This window comes from Acomys russatus, chromosome 30, assembly GCF_903995435.1.
Source record: "Acomys russatus chromosome 30, mAcoRus1.1, whole genome shotgun sequence".
NCBI classification, from domain to species: Eukaryota; Metazoa; Chordata; class Mammalia; order Rodentia; family Muridae; genus Acomys; species Acomys russatus.
Genome location: NC_067166.1, coordinates 39,584,053 through 39,604,001, shown reverse-complemented (window position 1 = coordinate 39,604,001; position 19,949 = coordinate 39,584,053). Strand labels below are relative to the sequence as shown.

At 42.8% G+C, this 19,949-nt stretch overlaps 1 protein-coding gene across 1 annotated transcript in view; it reads left to right on the top strand.

Annotated features, from left to right (window-relative positions):
- Ell2 (elongation factor for RNA polymerase II 2) overlaps positions 1-2,704 on the top strand; it is a 64,865-nt gene extending 62,161 nt beyond the window's left edge. The window contains exons 10-12 of the mRNA XM_051172577.1: positions 1,348-1,519; positions 2,280-2,324; positions 2,436-2,704. Coding sequence (XP_051028534.1) covers positions 1,348-1,519; positions 2,280-2,324; positions 2,436-2,552 — 334 coding nt within the window. The 3' untranslated portion in view covers positions 2,553-2,704. The remainder of the gene's footprint in view (positions 1-1,347; positions 1,520-2,279; positions 2,325-2,435) is intronic.
- The last annotated feature ends 17,245 nt before the right edge of the window (positions 2,705-19,949 follow it).

Genomic DNA, 19,949 nt, shown 5'->3' with positions numbered 1-19,949 from the left:
CTGCTGAATCACTGGCACATTGGGAAGGCAGCCTTCGCTTATTAGGCTCTCAGGACTAGCTATGGATTTGTGGCGCTCTGTTAAGACAGTACAGTAGGCTAAGCAGTACAGCACTGGCCTTCTGTTGTAGAAGGGTGACTTACTGTTGGAACGTGCTGCCTGAGGTAGTCACACCTGTAATCTTACTACACAAGTAGGTGTAAAAAGATCGTGATTTCAAGACCAGCCTCTGCCACATGGTAAAATGAAGGGCAGCCTGGGCAATGAGGTCGTGTCTCAAAAACCAAAAAAGGAGGTCTAGAGAGATGACTCTGTGGTTAAGGAGCATTGACTGCTCTTCAAGAAGACTAAGATTCAGTTTCCAGCACCCACATTAAGTGGCTTATAGTTGTCTGTCCCTCCAGTTGAAGAGGATCTGATGCCCTCTCCTAAATTCCACGGGGCATCAGGCACACATGTGGTACACACACATACATGCAGGCACACACACACACACACACACACACACACACACACACAATCTTTCTTTATTCCAAAATGGGGCAAGAGATAAAACTAAGGAAACTTTCTTTGGTGGAGGACCATACTCTGTTACTTTTTTAATAATTTGTCTAGTTAGAAATATCAAGAAAGACCAGCTGTGGTGGCACACACCTTTAATCCCAGGACTTGGGAGACAGAGGCAGGCAGATCTCTGTGAGTTCGAAGCCAGCCTGGTCCACAAGTGAGTCTAGGCCAGCCAAGGCTACACAGAGAAACCCTGTCTTGAAAAACCAAAAAAAAGAAAAAGAAAAAAGAAAAAGTATCAGGAAAGGAACAGAGAAAGCAAGCCAGAAGCTCCTGTTGGCAGCTTCTGCTTGCCACAGGTCTTACAGACACCTCTCACAAAGCAGTGGGTCCTGGGACAGCCTAGACTTCAGTGGTCCGTGACTGTGTGGCATCCTCCTGGTGTCATGCTACCATCAAGTACTTCTGTCTTCATGTGACTTGTGACAGACGGCTTGATCTCTTCCACTGTGTGGTAGTAGATTGTTTGGAATAGGGAAAGGCTGTGCAAGCAAGTCTGTATAAACACTTTTCTTTTTCTGTGGTTCCTTCTGAGTTCCATTGCCACTGAGATCTTTTCCTCATCCGTTCTCCATGGATGACCTTACAGCCTTCTATCCAATCATTTCACCTGGAAGGTCCTGTGAAAGTGCCCTGGCAACACGCCGGAGGCAGAGTGGCATTCAGTTACAGGACATACATACAAGAGGGCAGTGTCTTGAGTATTTGACTTAACTGGCAGACTCATACCACCATGCTTATTCTTTCTATTTATCCTGTTTCTCTGTCTTTTCTCATTAGAAAATATATTGCTATTGTCTCTTACGAGCAACGCCAGAATTACAAGGATGACTTCAATGCTGAGTATGATGAGTACAGAGCTCTGCATGCCAGGATGGAGACCGTAGCCAGGAGATTCATTAAACTGGATGCACAACGAAAACGCCTTTCTCCGGGCTCAAAAGAGTACCAGGTAAGTGGACATGTTCTCGTTCCTCACTAGCTGTAGAGCAAACTGTCTAGCAGACCAGTCTCTCTCTGCTGCTTTAGGAAGCACACATACCTGTAATAGGTATTAAATAAGTAAATGCAGTCCACTTTAATATATAATGTATTGTGAAACATACAAAACTCAGCTAAGTAGGGTCAGTTTTCTGCAGTTGTAAAAGACACCATTGCATTATGTTCTGGTAACTTAAATCATAATTGTGTCCCCTGGTTTTATTAAATTGAGAAGAAATCTTAAAAGTGATCAAACAATTAAAATATAATACTACCTCTTGCTTTTAAGGAGAATACCAAACCATCCGTATTATTTTGTACTTTGATTTCTTTTTTTTTTTTTTTTTTTTTTTTTTTTTTTTTTTTTTTCACTAGTACAGCTCTTCATAGAGGATTTTTACATCAGCTCAGCAGGCACTTGTGTTCTCTTTACTGTGCTCTTGGTATCCTTGTGTAGCCTGAGGGGTATTCTCTTAGTGTGGATCCTCTTGCTGGACAGAGCTGCTATCTGCATCATAAGCTCCGCGCAGCAGTAGACCTGCAGAATATGCAGAATTGCTGAGTCAAGTTTGCGCTTGCTATTTTGATAGCTGCTGCCAAATTGTCCTCCATAAAAATGTCCCAAGCTATATCTCCTCCTCAGTATTTCCTAAACCTTCCAGGTCGCTGTTAGATGTAGTACTGCCCCCTAAAAGGCCTTCTCTTCTTATTTGTGATTTTTAATTTTGCAGAATGTTCATGAAGAAGTCTTACAAGAATATCAGAAGATCAAGCAGGTTGGTACCACCACTGTACCTTTGTGGCCTACAGTGAGAAGCAGGGGAGATTCTGTGTGGCCTAATTCCTCACTGTTTTTTTGTTTTGTTTCGTTTTGGTTTTGTCTGCAGTCCAGTCCCAATTACCATGAAGAAAAATACAGATGCGAGTATCTTCATAACAAGCTGGCTCACATCAAAAGACTAATAGGTGAATTTGACCAACAGCAAGCAGAGTCCTGGCGTTAGCGCTCTGCTTGGACCAGAAGATGTGAATAAACCTAAGCTTATTTATTTAAAATTCCAGATGAGTTCCTCTAGATTCTAAAAGATGAAACTTTGCTTGTTGGAAGTTTCAGTATTAGTAAACTTGAGTTACTTTCTCTCTCTCTCTCTCTCTCTCTCTCTCTCTCTCTCTCTCTCTCTCTCTCTCTCTCTCTCTCTCTCTCTCCATTTCACTTTGCTTCCCTGGATTTTGAAGCTGCTTTTTTTTCTGGTACTCCCCCTCCTACTCTCCTGAACTTATTTGCTGATAGGAGCAACTTTTTAGAGTTGGGGATCCAGTGTCTCTACTTCAAATCAATTTTTCCTTGAAAACTTGTGTTTGTCATTAGAGATGATTTTTTTTTTTAGATATCAGGGATGCAATGTCCACACAAAAGAGTTGCGTGTGTTTAAAACAAAACAGTAATGTGCAAGGTGAAATGCTTTTGGATAAACATAAGCCTATTTTCTGACCTTTCTTAATGCAAACTCTTTGCCTTAAATGGTAGACTATTTAGACATTTGCACAAAGTACAAAAAAAATCAAAACATTGTTGTGGAGGGTTGAAAAATAGAAAATTGTGTGCATTATGTGTGTATGTATGTATATGCATACACGTACACACATAGATGTGGGCTGACTGGCTCCGGAGTGTTAAATCTGCCCTACAAGTTAAACCTCCCATTGCAATGGCTGCCTTAAGGTGTTTCCTAGTTGTGTACATCGTATGGTTAATCCCCAGTGACAACAGCCACGGGAAGCACACTGTGGCCTACCAGCGTCAGAACATGTGTATGTTTGTCAGGATGTGTGCTTGTGTGTCTGCAGAACTGCTGTGGATGTGAGCTGCATGAAGGTAAAAAGCTGCTACTCTCAGTAGGCCGGACGCTCAGGTTAAACAACTGATGAGTGTTACAGTAGGTTGTTGGTGTTTGTTTGTTTGTTTGTTTGTTTGTTTCTGTTAAATTGCTACTTCTATTGTGGAAGACAAAAGCATTTCCATTTCAACAGTTTGTCAGCTTTATTAATGTTGGGCAAAAAAAGATATGTTATAAAAATGAAACAGATCTTATAGTTTTGGGGCAAAATGATAAAATTAAATGTGTAGGTAACCTATTTATATACTGCTATAAAGTATTTTTTGAAGAGAGATATGCAAAGAAGCTATTATCTACATCAGATGTATATTTAAAGATTTTTTTTTTCATCCTGGATACCAGGAATATAAAAAAAGAGTAGATATATTTAACCATAACATACTGTGATTCATCAAACAGCACAAACTTTCATTTCATGGAGTTTCTCTGTTAACGTTGATTTAAACTATCACTTGTCTTATCATGTGGGAACATAAGTTATGTGGTCAAAACATAAGGATTTTGAACTAATGTTGATTCGGGTTGTGTTACCTTGTATCGTCTTTCACAGTGCTGCCAGTTGAAAAGGGAAGCATTATGTTTACAAATCTGTTTTGAAATGTTTGCCAAAATTTTGGTAGTATCTTTAATAAAGATGTTTGTCTCCAGCATCCAAAAAAAGTGAATAATTTTGTTGTGTATCACTGTAAACTGGAAACTGTTAGCAATGAGGCCATGTGACAGAATATGGGGATTAACTCCGATGTTGAGTTTTTCTGGTGGAACGTTAACTGCAAAGATTGAGTGTGTTAGAAGTACAGAGGCTGTCAGCCACTGAGACAAGATCCCCTTCATTCTGCAGCTCAGATACCACTGCAGATTTCATTGTGTATCATGGTCCTTCTAGAAAGTTCCATTTCATCTTTGAGATGCCTTCTGCTCTTTCTTTTACCTCAATATTGGTACAGTGATTATTAAGTGGAAGTTTATCTTGAACTCTGGATTTAAAAAGAAGAAAAGAAGCTTAGTTACACTAAACTGGGGCCTCCCGTTACCACGGTAGAGTCTCCTGAGGTAATGACTTCAGTAGTATATGCTAGTCACGTGTTGGCCGTGCAGAGCTTGCTGCTGTTCTTTGCTATAAGCAATGTTTCTCAAAGGTGGGGTTCTTGAATGGCTGGCATTTCCCACACTAGAATCCCTTGGTAGGGCCCAGGTACCTGCATTTTCACAAGGTCCCTGCAGTGACATTTACAAACTAATGTGTAACAATTCAGTTGGCTCAGGTTTATGTAGGTCTAAATTGTAAGTCCTTTAATCTGGAAACTTGAGTTTATAGACTCCAGCTTTAGCAGATACCCAACATAAGACCATCCCAGCTGAACGTATACTCTAGTTTCTAAACATTTTCTGAGGAAATAATGTAGAAAAAAAGTAAAGGCCTCAGCTGAGCATTGGCATTAAAACCTGCAACTAGCAACCCTACGTGTTGAGAAATCTGTGTTAAGTGCTGAGTGAATGCCTCAGTTCAATAAAATTTGGCTTCTTAAAAAAAAAACAAAACAAACAAAACAAAGCAAAACCTGCAACTATATTTGTTCACCAGAGACTCTGGTTAAGTTTACAAGGATCCTCAAAGATACATGAAGAGTCCCGAAGCCATCGCTGAGGCAGCAGCCCTTCACCATCAGACCATTACACTGCTAGTTTTAGACATTTCCCTCCCGCCCTCAGCCCTAAAGCAAGACTACACTTCCTCATTGTTGAGGTGGAAGTTTCTTTACATAAAGCTTTTGAGAAGTCAGTGAAAACCAGCCACCCAAATCAGCTCTGTGAATACCTGGCCAGTGCAGATAATTGTTTGTGGAAGCATTGCTTTCTAGACAAAGAGAGTAAATCCATTTTTACTGACTACAAGGTAAGCAAGGCGAAGTAGGCTTGAGGTTTCAAGGTGGAGCACTGGGTTTTATTGAATGCTAGGCCCATGCATACCTACTCTTCTGGTTTTACTTTTCAGAGGTTGCACTGGGAAGACAGCAGTGGCTGCAGGTGGTTCTGGTACTTTAGGATTGCCTAATTCTCAAGTTGGGAATCAGAGACGTCTCATTCTCAACTTCAGCCTGCCTGATTGAACTGACCCACCAGGCAGGTTTTCAATTATTAGGACAGCATGGGAACTTGCAAGTGGCCAATGGACACTCCTTTTTTTAGGTCTTTGGGATTCTAGAGAGCGCTTCCTGAATGGGAGCCCACGTGATTAGCTGCCACGTTTGCATTAGAGAGCCCGGGGCTTCTTGCCTGTCCTTCAGACTTGATGGTTTCCCGTTGGGTTTACAGCTGATCAGGGCTGCTGTGTGCTCACCCTGCTCTGCTTCACCACTCTTGTTTCCAGAGCCAATGGTTCCTCCCATCCCAAGGGCTTCCATGCTAAATAAACACTGCATCACCAGCTCCACCCCCTGCCTCTCTGCTGAGTCCTCATGCGCACTGATACACGTTTCTTGGTTTTGTGCTTCTCCTTCATGGCACTTGTCACAATTATAACTGGATACTAGTTACATTCTTAAGTTCCAACAGAGTGGAGACTGTCCTGTTGGCTCCACCACCTGCATCCTCTGGCTTAGTGCCTGGCATAGAAAGGGTGCTCGCTAATGCATTGCCAGAAGAATAAGCGAGACAGACTCTTGACGAAGGCCATATTTAACACTGAGGAAGAAAGGATTTGGATTATTGCAAGAGTCCACTGAAGCATACAAGTGCCTGTGTCCTGCTGCTGTCCACTCAAAGCCAGGATGTAGGCAATGGTCACAGTGGCAGATTGTAGTCTGTGGCACTGTCCTTTTGCTGTGATTAACTGAATATTTTCAAAGGGGTCATTCATACCTCCAGATTCCTTTGGAATCTGAAATGAAATCATTTTAGATCACTTTTACCACTGGCTACAACTTTAAACTTGTATATATAGGGTCTGATTTCATTTCCTAAATTTTTAATTTTTTAACATATTTATGTGTATGTGTACATGTGTCAAAGGACAACTTTTGAGTCATTTCTCTGCTTTGTGTGGCTCCTAGGCAGAGAACTTGGGTCACTGGGCTTTGTAATTTGCACCTTTACCTCCTGAGCTATATAGCTGGCCGAATATTTTTCTCAGTCTCTTTCTCTCACTTCTCAAGGACGTGGTCAAAGATAATAGTCTACAGTTGGTACACTAATTTCCCAGCATAGTCACAGCATCTCTAGAGATGTTTCTTTAAACTCAACACATGCTTTTATTGACATTTATTTTGTGTTTAGCACTTGCTCAGCTGTCCAAGTGGCAGACACTCTGAGGATAATTGAAGGACCCCGATGTTTCTGTAAGGTAAAGATACTGGAGCCATCCAGGACGTTCACCACAAGCTGCCTTCATTTTATAATTGATAACGCTTACTGACAGCACATGGCATAGCAAGATGAGGTCCCAGGAGCTCACACACTCCCCAGGTAGGGCAGCAGCCAAGCTAGAAACTGATTCAGAGACAGGAAGTGGTAAAGGACCAGACAAGCACAGGCATTGGCCACAGTGGTACGGAGCATAGTTAAGTTAAACAGGTTGGCAGAGTCCTGGCTGTGGCATTCTCTTTGATTCATATGTGCAAAGCTTTGCTGCAGTATCAATGAACAACTCCATTGAGTTCTATCTAGAGTTTGGCATGATGGCAACTGAACTGCTGTGGTAGACAGACACAATGCAGAATGTTTTAAAGGCTCTGGATCTAATCTTCAAGTACCACACTAACTTAGCACCAGTAACTTACACACTTAGTGCTGATGCACATTTGTTCCAAACTTGAGCTCTTTTCCAGTTATCTTTATAAAGGACAGAGTTGTGGTGTTTTGGGTGTTTGTTTGTTTGTTTGTTTTAGTTAAAACCACACTTTATGCAATCTAACTTATATATTAAATGGCTATATCTAAAATGCTTTTATATACTTTTAAGTAGAATTTTAAAATCACTTTTTCAGGCCTGGAGAGATGGCTCAGCAGTTAAGAGCACTTGCTGTTCTTGCAGAGGACCCCAGGTCAGGAGGCTCACAGTTATCTGAAACTCCAGTTCCAATAGATCCAATGTCCTTTTCTGGCCTCCATGAGCACATATGTAGTGCACAGACATATATACAGGCCCTCACACATATACATAACTTTTTAAAATTTATTTATTATTATGTATACAGAACTCTGCCTGCATGTACACCTGCAGGCCAGAACAGGCATCAGATTACATTATAGATGGTTGTGAGCCACCATGTGGTTGCTGGGAATTGAACTCAGGACCTCTGGAAGAACAGGCAATGAGTGCTCTTAAACCGCTGAGCCATCTCTCCAGCCCCACATAACTCTTTTTTTAAGGCTGCTTTTTCTCAGTGAGTTGTTACATCTGATTCTCATTGTACTAATGGTCAAAAAAAAAAAAAAAATTCTCGACTTTTTCACAAAAAGTCTTTTTTGTTTGTAAGCCTAGTAATTCTTACCACCTCATCACTAGAGGGTCATTGAGAGGGTTTATTACACATAAGATGCTTTGGGGAAAAGCTACTAGGAAAAGTGACTCTTTATACCTCTAGGCTCCTCCTCTCAAAGACAAAAGTTCATTTAAATCAGACTTGCCTAAGGAGAATAGAGAGGGTCTCCAGGGGTCTTACAGCCACCTGGGCTATAGACTCTGCAGCTGAGAACAGCTGTAAGGGGACACTAGGGACTGCTGGCATGCCACTCCAACATCCACCCTCATCCCCTCTCTGCTGTTGACAAATCTCTATTGCTGTAGGAGCCAATTATCACCTCCCCACCTGCTCCTCCCTGCTCTTGCTTGGCTTGCTCGAATGAACAACCTTGCTCCTCCATACTGTTTATACGCGTATCTTAACATTGTTTTTCTATGGCTGAGGATAAAGGCCAGCAGTTCGGAAACAGGAACCACAGAGCAACACGCTACAAGCTTGGGAAGCCGTTGAAATGCTGTGTAGGCCTACATCCTGGTGTGAGTCTTAGTTCTGGGCTTGCCATCATGACCCAGGACAGTTTGCCTCAACTCTGGACTTTTCTGGCAACTTAGGATATCATGATTTGGGATGGGGTACTGAATACTGTTTCCCTGAGCTAGAGTGACTGGATTCTGTAATCCTAAAGCAACATCGTTTGTTCTCAGGTGTCCCCCGGAAGGTGCCTCAGCAGTGACGTTGTGGCAGGTCCCATAATTTCTCCAGAGCGGCTACTGTAATATGCGTCTCATTTCAGTACCTTATAAGTCCAGCCTTGCATAACAGCCAAAATGCCACAGTGTGTTTAAAATTAGAGCCTCTCCTGTCTTCAGCTTGCTTTAGGCTAACAGCCAAGACTTCCTGCCATTCCCTCTCCTCTTACCACTCAGTTTATGTCAGGGTGAAAGGAAGGGAGCAGTAGGGAGTCATGGGGCAGGAGGGGTCTTGCATGGCACCTGTGAAATCGGCATTGGTTTCTTCCAGACACTGGGAAGCTCAGGCCTCTCACACCTCTGTGGCCTCTAGCCTCTCTTTTGGCCAGCCTTGGGAGTCCCCATTATCTCCTACCCCAGCCCCCAGAATCTTCCTCTCTTCAGCCATCTTTGGCTTTTCCACGCAGGAAGCTAGACACCTAAGGCCTCTTTTTAAATAGATAGACCATCATGAAAACCAGAGAAATGGTATGTATGTTCTCACCCTTAAATAAGCACTTTGGCCCTCACTGAGGGTACAGCAACCTCCCAAGTGCATCTGTACTCTGTTGTTTACTTATGTCAAGTATGAATGTGACACCAGCCTTCAGACTCCTTCACCCTAGTTTAAGGAGTCAGTAGTCATTGGAAGAGGCCGTCATGAAGCTTTTCCATTAACCTGTGGTAAGGAAGAACAGGACTTGGGTTCTGTGTAAAAACCTGTAGGAAGTGTAACACCAGCCCGCTTTTCACTTTCTATTCCTTACACCGATAAGAGGAACCAGACAAGGGGAGGGGCCGGAGGAGGGGGGGATACTAGCCTTTCTCCAACACCCTCTTCAAAGGCCTCATTGGCGGATGGTTCAGGGTCTGGCTTCTGTTATGGAATTAGAAGTAGATGGTATCAACTGTCCTGGGTCATCAACAAAAACTGTCCAGAAATCCTCTGATAATCCTTGTTGCATAATTTTTTAGTTCCTCGCCCTATCATTCTATGTTCAAGTATCTACGTGCACCTCAGTTTTGTGCATGAGAACCAGGAAACACCACTGAACAAGACAAGGACGCATTATGCAAAATGAGTCCAACTGTAGCAACCACGACACAGTGGGTTTAACTTGAGAATAAGAAGTGAAGGGGCACCGTAGTGAGGGAATAACCAAGTCCCCCAAGGGAAGCAGTGTGGAGCTAATGGCAGCCTGAGAAGGTTAACTGGGAAGAAAGAGACCACCTGGAAAAGCCTTTGGCACCCAATGTCTGTTTATCCAATGCATTTCTCTCTAGCAAAAGCCTTGACAGGCCTGTCCCTCTTGCTTTTGCATTTGCTCCTTGACTGTTGCTTCGCCTTTTTAAAGCATTTCTGGGGAGGCGAAGCCCAAGAGACATGAACGCAGTGCTCCTGGGGGCCATACATTTTGGTTTCTGGCCTCATGGTACTTGAAGCTCTCATCTGGTAGCCTTCCCATGTTGCTGATTCCTGCAGGGCAGTTTCCAAAATGGACTGATAGCATTTTAACATAGAAAGGTCTGGGATGGGAAGGCTGGTGACTTTCCTTCCCAGGAGTGGTCTTGATGCCTGTCTTAGAAAAGGCAAAAGCTGGTACATTATGAGCACACAGAACAGCCCAGCTCTGCTGCTGCCTTCTCTGCATAGACACTCCTGTAGTTAGAGCAAGAAACCTAGGCCACACAGAAAAAGAGAATGCCTGTACTATTAAAATTGTCACCAGCACTCTCTGCTGGCAGTAGTCAGGCCATCTGTGTGATGGAACCCTAACAGTGTTATTGGTGGGAAAACTGGGAACAAGGAGCAAAGCAAGAAGAAAATGCCAAGGAGCAAGAGGAGGGACATGTCTCTGTTTATTTGCTACTTGACAACATTTCACAGGCACCAACTGACTCTTGCTTTAAACCACCTTTAGTGTGTAAGGTGGAAAGACCTACAAAGAAGAAACGGCGCAAGAGGGTCAGACTGGATGAGTGACAGACAAGAATGCAGGTCAGGTATCTCTACTAGACCCCAATTCTAGTCAGCCAGCTCTAAGAATTTGTCCTTTGACTTGGTGCACATCTCCTCACAGGCCACCTGCATTCTCTTTCCATGAAGTTTGGTTTTTCCCACTGAAGTAAAACCTTTTGGCAGGATGTAAAATTTCATGCCGTATTCTCACTGCTTTGTCTCCTCCCAGAGAGTAAACACCTGCCTCTTAGGGAAGTGCTTCCCTCTTGTGCTTCCATAGCCCTTCACTTGAGACGTCCCACAGGTCACTAACAGCCCTCTAGGGCTCCTGCTAGTGCAGTCACCGCTCCCACTCCCATTGTGCCCTGCCTGGAAGTGAAATGTCATCCACTGTGCCCAGATTACTTTCCACTTGTTGATATGATCACCGCTGCTGGTATGTGTCACAATGTATATGGAACTCCCTTCAACCCTGAGCAAGGGGGACTGTCCACACTGCTGCTCCTTTGTCTTGACCTTTACTCTGTGTTCAGCTATAAGGTAACTGACCCTCGTGATCAAATAAATGCCGTACTCTTACTACCCCACAACTGTAGTCCGTGATGCCTTTTCATTTTAGAAACTATGACTTGGTAACATTCATTATTAGCCATTCTAATGGTCATTTACACCATTTCCTGTGTCCTACGAGGTCTGGCGTCGGGGGGGTGGGGGGGGTGGGGGGGGGGGAGGGGGTGTAAACGTTGCAGTGGCTGTGTATGTGAAGAGCACAAGGGTGGTTCTGAAATTGCCCTTGTTCTCATTATGAGTGTTCCCCCAGGATGCCTAGTTACTTACATATATGTGGCTGTGGTTTTGTATTTAGTGTCTTAAAACATCAAACGTCTGTTATCCCATGCAGTCTCTGGGTGTCGGCCTCCACAAGCAGCTTAGCTGGGTTGTTCTAGTTTAATATCCTTCAAAAGGTCAGAGTCAGGCTATTGGCTGAAGCTGCGATGTGTCAGGCCTTGACCTGTCGGGATAATCTGCCTCCCAGATCTCTCTCTCTCTCTCTCTCTCTCTCTCTCTCTCTCTCTCTCTCTCTCTCTCTCTCTCTCTCTCTCTCACACACACACACACACACACACACACACACACACACACACACACACGCAGAATTGCTGCCTTCAAAAGGCCTATAACCCAAAACTCAGTCAAGCAAAAACAACTAGCAGGTATCGAAACTGAATGCCAAGGTAGAGCAAATGCTAAGAACCAAACAATGATGCTTAGAGGCCTCTCTCTCTCTCTGGTCAGAGCACAGCATGACAGCAGAAGCAGGCCAGGGCAGAGGGGTCAGGTTTGGACAACAGGTCCTGAATCCCAGCTGCTGGGCCAGGATGGGGAGCAGGAACAGGAGCTAATGGAGAACTCCTAAGCGAAGTGATTTGACCTGATTGTCTTCCTAACTCCAGCCCATGACCTAATGGTGATCTAGAAGAAAATAAAAACATGGCCTTTGCTTTCTTAATATGTTGGTGGATGGTGATGTGCTCCGTGTTGGATCTGACCCTAAAAGCTCCCTAGGACTAGCTTTCACACTGCAGGAAGCTTCTGTGCAATCCAGTCCTCCCTATCTGGGATGCCCAGCATAGGGATTTATATCCCTGAAGGTACAGTAGTCGCAGCACTTATATCTTGGAAGTGACCAACAGCTGCTAATTGGACGTAAATCGTCTTCAACATGACAAATCATTTATGGTAATGGAAACAGCCAACTGTCAGAGCTAATGAGGTCATGACTCCTAAAGAAGAACCTAGCACCACTTTACTAAACTAGTATAATCCCTGACTGCGTTCTAACGGCTTATCCTTAAACCCACAGATAAGTCCAGGATATCAAAAAGGTCCTTGCTGCAGTTAATTTAAAAGTATGGCCTAGTAAATGTTTATTATTAGGCTATAGTTATTATGGCACAGAAGGTTTCATGTGACAAAACCCTGACAGAGATGTTTTGTTTTATTCTATTGTCCAAATAAGATGGCAAATGTACGTTTTTACTAAGCAACGTTGCCTGCACATTATTCTAGGGTAGTCCGTTGTGACCTAGTTCATTCTTGCTAATAGCTGCATGCTTTTTCATGATTTTATTTTAATATATATTAATATATATAAATAATATAGTTGTTAACATTAACTTATAATCACTCCTGAGATTTAGATTATTTATTCCTCATTGTGAAAGTCTGGAATTCTCACCAACAATACCCAGAGGAATTCTCATTTATCTCAGTGTTCACGTTCAAAACGTGACCCTTTTACAGTCTCTGCCCTACTTTCCTCATAAAGTCTCTTAAAAACCTAAAATTATGCAGATGTTTAATGAATTTCCAAAAATAAGTGCCAAACTTGAAGAAGAAGAAGAAGAAGAAGAAGAAGAAGAAGAAGAAGAAGAAGAAGAAGAAGAAGAAGAAGAAGAAGAAGAAGAAGAAGAAGTAGTAGTAGAAGAAGAAGAAGAACCACCTTTAATTTTACATTGTTAATTTCTGGATGCAGGAAACGAAGTTCGTTTCTTTCCAGAGTCGGCTCTGGCTCCACACTGTGGATTGGGAGGAAGACATGGAAACCGCTTCATTTCCCAGCCAAGCTTTGGGTCTGTGTACTGCACTGTGTGTCATGTCCATGTTACCTGCTGTTTATGGGTCTATGGTTTACGGTGATGTGCTTGGTTCTTTCTCTCTCTCTCTCTCTCTTTTTTTTTTTTTTTTTTTTTTTTTTTTTTTTTTGAGACAGGGTTTGTCCTGGACTAACTTTGTAGACCAGGCTGGCCTCGAACTCACAGCAATCCACCTGCCTCTGCCTCCCGAGTGCTGGGATTAAAGGCATGTGTTTGGTTCTTTAGCCCAGATTCTGCATGTGTTTTTCTGCCCTGTGTTGAAAAGGACCCAAAGCCCTCTGCCTCTGCCTTCCCCTTTCCTGAGACTGTATTTTTACTGGTTACTTACCAAAGTTTATACACTCCTTCCCCTTTGCTAGTTGACGACTATTTCTGTTAAAAAACATTTTTTTAAGTAAAAGATTAAAAAAAAAAAAGACTATCCTGTTCTTTTTCCCCTTACACGAAGCTTGCTTTTTCTGTAGAGTCAGTCATAAAGTCCTTACATTGTTTCTATGGGCCAGAGCTCATTGGTGTTAGGGTGTGGTCACCTCAGTTGGGGTTTTGTTACCTGAACCCTTGTGTGCACAGTTGTATCCTACTGGACTTCAGCGGAGTCCGATTTTACTTCAGGCATGTTTTCCTCTTCCCTTTATTCTGTTCTCTATTTCAAAGACAGCTATTATCCCTGGTTGGCAGGTGCTTGTATTTACCAGCTGTCATCTTCTTTTTGCTTAATTTCATTTATTTGGCCTCCTGCTTTAAAGCTGTTTTATTCTCTGTAGTCTGACCTCCGTTTTTCACAATATCTGCTCTGTGATTTTCACTGTTCTGATGATCTCATTACTTCGATTTCTTTCAGTGTTCTTTTACCCTACTTTATCTTTTCTCTATTTTTCCTTCACTATATTTCTTTCCTACTATATTTCATTTACTTTCATTTAACCCATTAACAATTTAAAACCCAACTTTAACAATACAAGAGAAAAGGTACTCAAAAACTAAGTAAAATGCAGCGTACAACCCAGATATTCTCGCACTTTATTCAAAACTATGTTTAAATTCCTAGTGTATTGTGGGTGAGGTAAGATAATCACTACAGAGGTGAGCAGAGCCACACCTTGCTCAGGCTGGTAGAAAACATTTACCTCAGTGATAGAGGGCTTAAGTTTTATTCTTTGTTTCTTGGATTTTTAAAAATTTGGTTTGGTTATGGGGCTTTTTGTTGGTTTTGGTTTTTTGTTTGTTTGTTTGTTTTTGTTTTCGAGAATATAGAAAATATGTGAAAGAAAACTCTTTGGTTTTCTGAAACAGTCTTTCTTTCCTAAGAGTTTGTTTGGGCTTGCAGGATATCTTAGTCATTATAGGTGGTTACTGCCAAGCCTGATGACCCGAATTCAAGGGCCTCTGACGGCCACACGCGTGCCACCTCCCCTATAAATAAATGTAATTTTAAAAATTGAGTTTATTCTTCATCCTTTTAACTACAGAGCTTCTTTGCGTTGGTGTTTTGGGACTCTGTCTTCATCTGAGGTTGGTGTTGTGTTTAGGTACATGTAAAGCATTGCTGAGTTCTAAAGGAAGGACCCTTTCCTGGTTTGCTAGGTTGAAACACTGTGGTGCTGAGTCAGGGGTGCAAACTCAGCTGCGGTCTGCTGACCCTGCAGGTGAGTGGGCTGCCCAGGCAGGCTGTCAGTAAGTGTCACGATGGACACGCCAGCTCTACATCTTTGTTGTTGTTGTTTATTGTGGCTTGAATCTGCCCAGCCAGATGCGAAGCTGTCTGCCATCCTGCCTTTTATACTCCCTGTTAACCTTCTAAATAGGATGGCTATTTTCAGAGAAAATAAACATATCTTGCCCAATAACTTCCTGCCATCTGTCTGAGCATCCTTTCTTTCTGTGCAAAGCAGAACCAGGCCCCAGGGGGGAGGCTCTGCATTCCTCCTTTGTCCTGTCTGCATCCTTGTTCCCCGTGTTGAAGAGAGGCATCCCTGCAGCTCTTCCGTCCCATCAGAGGAGCTTGCAGGTAGGTCAGTAGCTCTCAAGCCCCTCCTTCATCTTTCTGCACATTCATCATATCTAGCTGCTTCCTAGTTGTCTTGTAGATGGACTTTTTATGCCAATATTTCCTACTTTTAAAAGTCATTTTGGGTGACAGGGATGTAGCTCAGTTGGAAGAGTCCCTGCCAAGCATTCTTGAACCCCTGGGGTTGTCCACAGAGCCACTATAACTGGAGCGAAACACACCTGTAACCCTAGCACTCAGCAAGTACAGACCAGGCGATTGGCAATCGAAGGACATCCTTGACTACACAGCGAGTTTGATTGAGGCCAGCCTGAGCTACATGATACCCTGTCTCAAAAAAGTGAAAGAACCCAAGCTGGGGATGGGCGGGGACGGGGGCAGACCCTGTGACGGGTGTTGTAGGAGTGAAGCCAACATACTCTATGCCTCCTCCCCCTCCTCTTAGGTAATAGCTTAACAATTTCTCTAGGCTCTCCAGCCCATGAAATCCCTAAGTTATGATAAATTATCTTCTCTCTAAAAGATTTATTAAGAGAATAGATGCAGAGCACTGGGGAAAAATGCTTCTAAAGATATAAAAATGAGTAAGACCTACTTTCAAAGAACATATGGTAGCATCAGTAAGGAAAATGTACAAGTTGCCATAGTGAGATACAGTGAAGGGCCAGTCCCCACTAATAACAATGACAGAGTGAAGAAAATGATGGGTGGTAGAAGGTGCTATGGGGAGTTGGACAAAAGGATGATCCTGTTAAGCTAAGGGATTGGTTTATTTATCTTATGCGGTCCTGTGTAAGGTTGTATAATGGTAACAGTGCAGGTTTGGGAGCTTTATAAACCATGGGCTTGCCTCTTGGTAAAACCACAAAGCCATGGGAATGATGCAAACACCTACCATGGTCAGCCTGATTTAAAGATCAAGAAAATAAAGCATGTCAAAATCCCTGTGTGGTGCTCATAGTGGGCAGGTATTTTTAAAACTATTATTAATTTCGGGCTGTCATACGAAAACAAGTTTCATTGTGGTTATGTGCGTGTGTGTGCATGCGCATGCATGTGCCCTCGTGTGTGTGCGCGCACGCACACACACACACACACACACACACACACACACACACACACGTCATTAGACCTTGTTTTATTCACTGCTCCCACTACTCTCCCTTATACCCCTCTTCTTTGCTGAGCCACGTGCTCCACCCAAACAGTGCCCTCTTCTACTTTCATAGCACATGGATTCTGTCACCCTTTCTCCCTCTCTTTTTGCAGTTCAAGTTCTATTGTCATGCTCCATTGCATACATATACTTGTGTATACTTTAAGTCTGCATTCTCTACATAATAGAATGCATCTGGTGTTTATTTATTTATTTATTTATTTATTTATTTATTTATTTTTTGGAACCTTAGTGGTCATTTCCAAAGTGATTGCACCAATTTACACTGTGACCATCAGTGCATATGTGTTCTTTGCCCATATTCCTTTTTTTTTTTAAGATTTATTTTATTATTTATACATTATTCTGCCTGCATGTGAGCCAACAGGCCAGAAGAGGGCACCAGACCTCATTATAGATGGTTAATGAACCACCATGTGGTTGCTGGGAATTGAACTCAGGACCTTTGGAAGAACAGCCAGTGCTCTTAACCTCTGAGCCATCTCTCCAGACCCATCATTGGTTTTCTTGATGACAGTCATTGTGACTGGAATCAGCTAGAAAGTCAGAGCAGTTGTAACTTGTACTTCTCTGCCTAGGAATATCAAGCCCCTTTTCAAATATGCATTAGCTATTTGTATTTCTTCTTTTGAGAACTGCCTTCACTTCCTTAGTCCACTTTATTGATTGGATGATTTGGTGCTTTGGTGTTTAATTTTTGGAGTTCTTCAGAGACTGAATATCAACCCCTTCTCAGAAGTACAACAGGAAAGGATTCTCTTTCATTCTGTAGGCCGGCTCTGCTGGTGGTCTCCTTTGCTACACAGAGGCTGTTTGATTTTGTTTGTCAGTTCCTGGGATTCTTTCCTGAGCTGTTGGACAGTCCTTGCCTCTGCCTGTACCTTGAGGTGTTTGCTTCCATTTGCTTCTAACAGTTGTAGATGTTCACCTCTTTCATTAAGCTCTTGGATCCCTTTTGAATTGATTTAACCTGTGGATATGCACCTTACCCGCACTAGTTGTAGAAGCGGCTGTTTTTCCTCCAATGCGTGTCTTTGACACCTCTGTCAAAGGTTAGGTGACTGTATTCATGTGCGGACCCTTTATACTCTGGTCCATTTATCTATGTGTCTGGTTTAAAAATATCACACTTTTAAAATCTTTTTAAATGTTCGTTTTATTTCTTTGTTTGTGTAACATGATCCATCCCTTAATTGTCATGTTAGTTTATGAACTATTTAACATATGCAAAGGTTCTTGAGGAAGGGGTGCTCCTCCGTATTCATTATGTAATTGTCTAACACCTGCGGGTCATGTTGCACTGTGTGCCTCTGAGGGCTCAAATGACACTACTGTGAAACTGCTCTTTCAGCTATCAAGTGCTAACCAGTGCACGGAAGGTGGATTATCAACATGTCAGCCCCACTGTGACTGGTGACACCTTCAGCAGATTTTAGCTGGGTTTTACCCTCAGTTTACAGAACTGGACCATTCTGCTGAGAATTCTAAGGATCTGCCCCAGGCTGGCATGGGACTTTGCCCGTGTTTTCCATGGAGGTGCAACTTGATACACGTGAAAAGAAAATAGGTCAGAATCTTCCGGAGTTGTACTGGCCTCACTCCCCAGCTAAAGGTCATTCTTAATCCTCCCACTGCTTCCAGAACGCTGTGTGCAGTGTTGTTGTTGGGTTTTGGTTTTTTGTTTTTTGGTTTTTTTTTTTTTTAATGTTCCAGGAAGGAAATGACTTGTATAAAGCAAAGCAGGGAACACATTTTTCACCAGAGCACAGAACCCTCAATGTTTCACAGTTCCATTGACAACATTACAAGGATGAGTTCTAGCAAAGTATGATGCTGCTATTTTTCCCAAGGTCAAATGGGAAAATCTCCGTATAGAGCCATGGCTGGGGCTTTTGTCGTGAGCCTCTGGGAAGGGAGGAGAAGCAAGTCCAGCGCTGGGCTCAGCAGAGTTGGATGTACAGGACAGTACTGAGCACAGTTTGCGGGGGGTGGGGGGGGGGGGTTCCACTAGACGCCATGACCACCAAAGGCTAGAGTCAGTGAGAACATATTGCTTCTAAGAGATGTTGACATCAAGTGACAGGAAACACTCACACTCCTGTGAAGCACGTGGCATTAAGAAAACATGCTGACAACTGCAGGAGTCCATGACACCTATTGTCCAGAGCCAGTGGTCAGCCCTACCCAAAGCCAGGGCTTTCTGTTGTCATGACTGCGTGTTCTCCAGTTCAGAGAAAGGGTCCATTTTAGAAGTAGACTTGTTGTTCTCTGAATATGCTTTCATCTCCACGTTTCCTAAGCTTTATGTTGCATCCTGTCTTCAGCTGTTCCCTTGTGTAGTCTTGACTCAGCCTGGACCAAAGCCTTGCATCGCCTTCAGATATTTATCTAGATATCACACGTTCATGACTCAGGGACAAGCCGGAAGCATGAGCTCTCTGGTAGTTTATTTATTTATTACCTTTCATTCGTTTTCTAAAAGTGATGTTTATCTAGCTTCTTGGTATGCTGTACCTAATAGTCTCACAGACAAAAAGAACCGCAAAGTATGTGTATAATACATACTTTACATAATACATACCTAACCTTAGACATTAAAATTTGCTAATGATGCTATCACTTACAAAGTGAGACACATTTTTTTGTTTGTTTGTTTGTTTTGGTTTTTTGAGACAGGGTTTCTCTGTGTAGCCTTGCCTGTCCTAGACTTGCTTTGTAGACCAGGCTGCCTCTGCCTCCTGAGCGCTGGGATTAAAGGTGTGCGCCACCACGCCCGGCAAGACACATTTTTAAAAGACATTGATAACACTCTCTCCTAAAATTTATTCAGAAATTAAAACAGGTTACAGCATGTGATTTCCAAGAGCCATTAAACCCTTTTATTTTCATTGTAAATGGAAATTGCCAGAAGTGCCTGCGCCCAGATATTTCTCATCTCTTCCTGCCCCCACTCTCATGCCACCCCTGGATGGAGGCTCAGGTAATGTTTATCTGGCTGTTGACCCATTTTTGTGCCAACCTTCTAATTTCTTTTAAAAAGCCTAGATGCTCTTAAAGTCAAGATGGCTCTGAAAATCATCTCAAATTATACCTATCTTTACGAATATCTGGTCATCTTAGCAAAGGCACAGTGCAAATACAGTGCACATTCACTGCTGTTTCCAATCCAAGCTCATCAGTTCTTGCCCTTAAATCCATACTATAAAAGCCTTGAGGACAACCTGTAAAGGCCAATTTGTTTTGTGTGTGTGTGTGTGTGTGTGTGTGTGTGTGTGTGTGTACACGCACGCGCGTATACACACGTGCCAGGGATCAACCTGGGGTGTCATTTCTCAGTCACTTTCCATTCTGTTTTATGAAAGAGCATGTCTTTGAACTCTCCAGGTAGGCTAGGCTAGCTAGCCAGCAAGTGCCAGGAAGCCACCTATCTATACAGTACCCCTTATACTGGGATTACAGCCGCCAGGCCTGTGTTTATGGGTTTGGGGGATTAAACTTGGGTCCTTA